This window comes from Galeopterus variegatus, unplaced genomic scaffold (genome assembly GCF_000696425.1).
Source record: "Galeopterus variegatus unplaced genomic scaffold, G_variegatus-3.0.2 Scaffold170, whole genome shotgun sequence".
In the NCBI taxonomy this organism is placed as follows: Eukaryota; Metazoa; Chordata; class Mammalia; order Dermoptera; family Cynocephalidae; genus Galeopterus; species Galeopterus variegatus.
The window spans coordinates 97,421-103,775 of NW_007726281.1; the positions used below are offsets into that span (position 1 = coordinate 97,421).

General features: G+C 35.6%; 1 protein-coding gene across 1 annotated transcript in view; it reads right to left on the reverse strand.

Annotated features, from left to right (window-relative positions):
• Window positions 1–6,355, reverse strand: part of ANKEF1 (ankyrin repeat and EF-hand domain containing 1) — a 40,471-nt gene that overhangs the window by 8,353 nt on the left and 25,763 nt on the right. The window contains exons 5-7 of the mRNA XM_008595047.1: window positions 5,171–5,294; window positions 1,584–2,409; window positions 61–287 (exon numbers count right to left, since the gene is read on the reverse strand). Coding sequence (XP_008593269.1) covers window positions 61–287; window positions 1,584–2,409; window positions 5,171–5,294 — 1,177 coding nt within the window. The remainder of the gene's footprint in view (window positions 1–60; window positions 288–1,583; window positions 2,410–5,170; window positions 5,295–6,355) is intronic.

The window sequence follows — 6,355 nt, forward strand, 5'->3', positions numbered from 1 at the left end:
TTGGAATCTGACATAAAGTCTACCTTTCTAACCCCAATCATCAAGAATGTGAACACATACCTTTTCTATTTTCCAGCTGGAATTTAGCACCAATATCAAGTAGGTATTTTACAGTATCCAGTCTACAGCTTTCAATGGCTCTAGTTAAAGGAGTTGAGTTGCTGATTGAAAGTGCATCTATTAAAGCTCCAGAGTTAACAAGAAGCTCGACAATGTCTTGTTGGCCTGCGTGGCATGCAAAATGGAGTGGAGTCCACAGAAAATTATCTGTTGCATTAACGTTAGCCCTGTAAAATAAGACAGGTGCACAAACTAAACATATTGGTTATTCCAAGCACTGAAGCTAAAAATGCAAAGTAAGATTTCACACAGTTTTATCAAGTTGTTAAATTGTAAACCAGAGGAGTTCTGAGTAAAGTTGAACAGTGCCATAATTTTTCTTCAAACCTCTTCTGCATTATTTGGCAGTCTTAACTTTCTTTATGTATCTACACATTTTCTTTGTGTATCTACAACGTTAGTTTTAAAGGCACTTAGATCCGAGACATTATAATTTTTGCAAAGTTTAAAATCAAGAATAATTATAAAACTGGATCCAATGAAGATAAAAGCTGACAGGAGATATAAAAGTTATATTATTCTATTTTGTGTCTACTTTCTCTATGTGTTATGAATATTTAAATGAATCTTCTTTATTAAAATTCTAAGCATTATAATGTATTTAAAGTTTTAGTCCTTTTTAGAAATTGTCCAAAAGTTCAAATTCTCATTAGGTGCTTTATACTCTTGATAATATACAAATTTGAGTCTTTCTTTGATATTAAATGTTATAGTGATAATAACATTAATACATTTTCTAAAGTGTGCAATTACTGCGCTGTTTTACATAGTGTAACTCATTTAATCTTCAACAAATTCTGATAAGTCCCATTATGGCCCCATTAGATAAATGAGAAAACTGAGCACAAAAACGTTAAGAAACTTACCCCAGGTTATACAAGGATGATCAGAGAAGGAATTAAACCTGAGCAATTGTTTTGGTTTAAAAAGTTAAATAAAAATGTCACGTTTTGATGTTTTAAAGATATCTATAAGTGAACCAAAGAAAAGACTACCCCCTCTGGAGGAAGGCAGTCGGTTTTGGAGGGACTAAAACAGGACCATAGTCATTACAGCCACCATCCCATTTGTTTAAATTTGTTGGGATTCCCACAAGAAAAAAGGCAGATTAAAAAGTGACTCTACCCTATCTAGGTAAAGCTTTGAGACCAAACTTAGTTGTCCTATCACTGACAGGCGGCCAGGGATACCCGATCAGTGGACTCCTTGTACCCCCCAGTAAAAACCTGTTGGATTCACTCTGTGTATAACTGTTATTGGCAGATTGTCTTTGTGCACACAAAACCCTATGTTCCCATTAGCCTGGTTCCTCATATGACATCTATTTATTGCAGACTTAATTATGAGGCACTATCCTGTGCTACTAAAATTCTGGAGCTGAATATTTCTTAAGGCCTTCCTTTTACTTCCTTGAAATGTGAAGATTCATGAAAATTTAAACCTCCCTCAACCAAAAAACATACCCTTTTTCGAGAAGAAACTTGACAACATCTATGTTTCCACTTGTACACGCCATCATTAGTGGTGTTTTGTAATAATTATCCTTCACATCCACTGGTATTCCTGATTCGAAAGCCTTTTTCAGAGAAGCCAGGTCTTCCGCCTTGGTGCTAAAATTAATATTTGAAAATACCTTCCCTGGATCATCAATGTACCAAGCAGAGTCATCCTGAATGGGATGTTCTGGTGGATGATCTCGATTAAACCGGCTGCTATCGGTGACATTTTTGTAGATTTCAATCATGTAATAAGGCAGCCCGCCGTCTTGCCGACGTGGAAATGCATGGTCAGGAATGACACAGATTGGGAGTGGGGGTAAATCAAACCTGCCTTTCCTGCCCTTTTTGCCCATCCCTCTTTTCTTTTTCTTAGGCCCGTAAGATCCCAAGACAAAAGACTTGTTTAGGTATCTGGTTCCCTTAAAGAATTCATTGATGTTGACCCCTCCTCCCCGGACTTTTTCGTGAAGTTGGGCTACGGCAGCCAGCTGTTCCAACTGGGCAAACTCTTGCTTCTCCTCCAGGAACGTCACAAAGTCCTCTTTGGCAACTGTGCCGTCGCCCCTGTCCAGAAATGAAAAGGTTTCTCGAAGGAAAGCCTCATGTTCTATTGACCAGTCGTGTAATCTAAGGGCCCAGAGTGGATTCGGATTTTTGGCTCCTGGCTTGGCTAGTTTATTAGCGATTCGTTCTGCTCGGCGTAGTTCTTTGCTTGCTGCCTTGAACCCTTTTTCCTTAGCCACAGCCAGGGGTGTTTTATGTTCTAAATTCTTCCATTTCAGGTCACATCCTGAAACATGAAGCATCGCGATTCGTTCTGCTCGGCGTAGTTCTTTGCTTGCTGCCTTGAACCCTTTTTCCTTAGCCACAACCAGGGGTGTTTTATGTTCTAAATTCTTCCATTTCAGGTCACATCCTGAAACATGAAGCATCCTTATCATGAATGGTGCCAAAACATCTGCATGACCTTACAAGTGGCATTCATCCAACTGTTTTCTTAATTTAAAGTCAAAAGTTTGTCCCCCAAATGATATGTATATGGGGTGACCACATTTAGCTATTATAATTACAAAATTAAGCTCTCATTCTTTTTCTGTGAGCTTCACTTCGGTGAATTCTGAGGGAGATAAATTGCAATTGGCAATATCTGCCCACCAAGGCTTAGGACATTTATTGCTACAGATATTTAAAAGACACATCATATTGGGGTACTTGGGAGACCTCATTTCAACAGGAAAAGAGCAAGGGTACATTTGAATTTGGAAAGAAGCTGAATTCAAACAGCTTACATCGGATCTTATAAGCTCAGAATGCTGAGTAATATCTGCTTCTTTTTGAAGGATGTAGACTGTAAATTGGTGTACAATCTCGAACTATATTTTATTTGTATTCTCCATTAACTTAACGTAATTTATAATTGCTGTTTTGTGGTAAGGTCGTGTGAACAATCTTAGAAGAAAAAGTAATTTGTTAATCAAATCTCATGATTCCAGCATTATATTTGTGTTCAAGTTAGACATTAAAATTTATTTTTTGTTTTGGTCCCTTACTTAAAATGATGAAACCAACATCATTTATAAATATTCTCCAAAGAAATAAGCTTTCTGAATGCATCAGAGAATCTATTTAGTGCTATGAAAAAGGCTGTGTTATCTGTAATGTGTCTGGAGATGTTAAAAATCTATTGTTTATAAATGTGAGACTATGAAGACCCTCTTTCTAGTGTTTTCAACCTAGAAGAAGGTTCTCCTGTTGCTTTGCCAACATCACATCATCAAAAAGTATTGGTATACAATCAGTATTTCTAGCAACTAAAACATATAGGCAGCTGTATACAAAAATAAAACTTGCCCCTTGAACACCTTATAATCTTACACTTGTCAAAAATATGTTTGCCATGATATGCACAGTAGGCTTCATGCTATTACTCTACTTTTGTGTGTTTGAGAGCAGGAAAGAGAGAGCTGGAAACAAACAAAAAGATCGCCAATGATTTTCAAGATTAATACTTTCTTTGGTATCATGTCAAATATTACATTTTTATACTAAGGATGATAATTTTACTAATGACGAAAAAACTCAGAAAGGGTATTTGGACAATAAAGATTCCAAAATTTCTATGTTGGACAGTTTTAAAAACAGTGACTTATTGGGAAGGGGACCCAGAGAGTGGTCTGCATAGTGTAATTCCAGAGCCTAGTAATTTTGAGTATATTGTTTTTACTTATCTGTTTTACTTATTCAGGATGTCTCCTACCACTCCAGCCGCCCCTTCTATGTTCCACCCAGCACTAAGGATCAAAGGATTTTAAACCTGCTTTAGCTTGCCATTAAAATATTTAGGACCATTAAAACAGCTTATCTCAACCTGGGCAGATCTTTAGTTTTTAGAACTATACAATGATGAAAATGATATGCTAGAATAATGCTGATAGTGACAGATTTGAAAATGGGACCATAAGAACAGTTTGAGAGGGCAAAAATTACATCTGTTTTATTTTTCTTTCCTCATGTTTTAAAAGCGTTTATTATTTGGGGGGGATGGGAAAAGTATGAACTTATAAAAGTAAAAATGAATCAGTTACTACTAGTTAATTATTTAACTATTATTAACTATTAGTTAACTATTAGTTAAAATTACGTGCCTGTGTGGAGGATAGAAAAACAAAACACTTTCTCTGCTCTATTAAAGATCTTTTAGACTTTAAGTTTCTGCCTATTTCTCATAAACTATAAAAAAATAAAGTTCAGTAAGATGCAGTTCTATCTCTAACAAAGAATTTAAAAACGTTTAATGGACATTTAATTAGTGTGTAATTAACAATAAATTGATCCACATCGTTAAACTTAATTAGCTAAGATTTTCATTGTAAGGAACTCATTAAGCTATACATAACACAATTTATAGTCCTAAATTAATATTACCTAAAAGCTGTGGGAAAATCTAAAATAATAAATATTTTTAATATTTCACATTTTTATGAAAATTTTCATTATGTTTTTGGTGCTTGGCCAGTATGGGGATCCAAACTCTTGACCTTGGTGTTATTAACCCCACTCTTCAACCAACCAAGCTAACTGGGCAGGTCATTCAAAAACTATTTCCTTCATAACTGCAAATTATCTGCAAAAGTTATCTTTGCATTTGACACAATAGAACATTTTTTAAAATAAAATAATTTTAAAAATTCAGACTAAAGGAAATAGTTATCAGTATTTGTCCTTTTCTAGATTAATGTTAGCATTTTACAAATAAAGACTTTAATCAACTATAACATTTAAATAATTAGTTGACTCATGAACAGTCCCCTTTAGATTTTTAACAATAACCTAAAAAATTTGGAGAGATGGGTTTTCATCATTTTTAAGACCAGATTCATAATTCAGCAGAAGGAAGTGCAAAAAAAATTTTTTCATTTTTCTTTCTACAATGGAATGAGGTTTGGCTATTGAAAAAGATAAGCAACTGACAAGTGACAGACCCAAATTCTCTGCTCATCTATGACATGGATAAATCATACTTTAAGCACAAAATTGCTACACAGTTGTACCTCGCTGGGCTATATATTTACAGCAGTCTGCAAAACCACCCATGGCAGCGTAATGAAGTGGTGTGTTCCCATTCATTGCAATCAGCCCCATGTCTCCGTTGTAGGCAAAAAGAAGCTTCAGTATCTGAAAAATAAATAGTGGATATTGTAGAGGAACAGGAATGTACTTTTACTGAGTGAAGACTGGCACCTAGACCTGCACTATCTAGTATATTATCTATTAGCTACATGTGGCTAGTGAAAATTCAAATTGAAATGAAATAAACTGGAAAACATTAAAAGTTTAGTTCCTGGGCCAGCCCGGTGGCACACTGGAGAGTGCGCCGTTTGGGAGCGCGGTGGTGCTCCCGCCGAGGGTTCGGATCCCATGTGGAGACTGGTTCCTGCTCACTGGCTGAGCGCGGTGCGGGCGCAACACCAAGGGTTGCGATCCCGTTACCAGTCCCCGGTATGGGCGCGACATCGAGGGTTGCGATCCCATTACCGGTCAGTAAAAAAAGACAAAAAAAGGAAAAAAAAAAAAAAAAGTTTAGTTCCTTAGTTTCACTAGTCACATTTAAATTACTCAAAAGCCACATGTGACTACATTGTTCAATACAGACATTGAACATTTCCATCATTGCCAAAAGTTCTATTAGACAGCATTAATCTAAAATATACAAAACTCTATACTTAGCTGGCACACCATCATCTTGGTAAGTGTAGGCAATTTAAGAAAGCATCGAAATATGGTAAACAACATCTGGGGAGCAAATCCTTTACCAAATGTAGCTTCTATTGTTATATACTTTTATTGCAGGGAAGAGAGTCAGTGGGGAAAAAAAAGAACTGTTAAAACTCAAGGAAAATTGAGTAAAGAAATTTTAGATGAAATTCAGAATGTTAAAAAATAGGATAGTATTCTTATTTTGTTTATGAATGTCACTTATCTATGAGATAGTATTTGTTGATACATCCAGAGAATCAGAATACTTAGAGTTTAAAATTCAGGTGTATCATTAGATGCACACAAACACCAGGGAAATAGAGTATGATGACCGCATTTTTTTCCCCACAATAGGATTATATTGTATTTTGAAGATTTTAATGGAATCCTAACAGAAGCATAAAATAGGGTAGTCCCAGTTGGCAGACATTTTAAATTGTCATAGTCAAGCATACAGAAAAATATTATTTTTAATATTA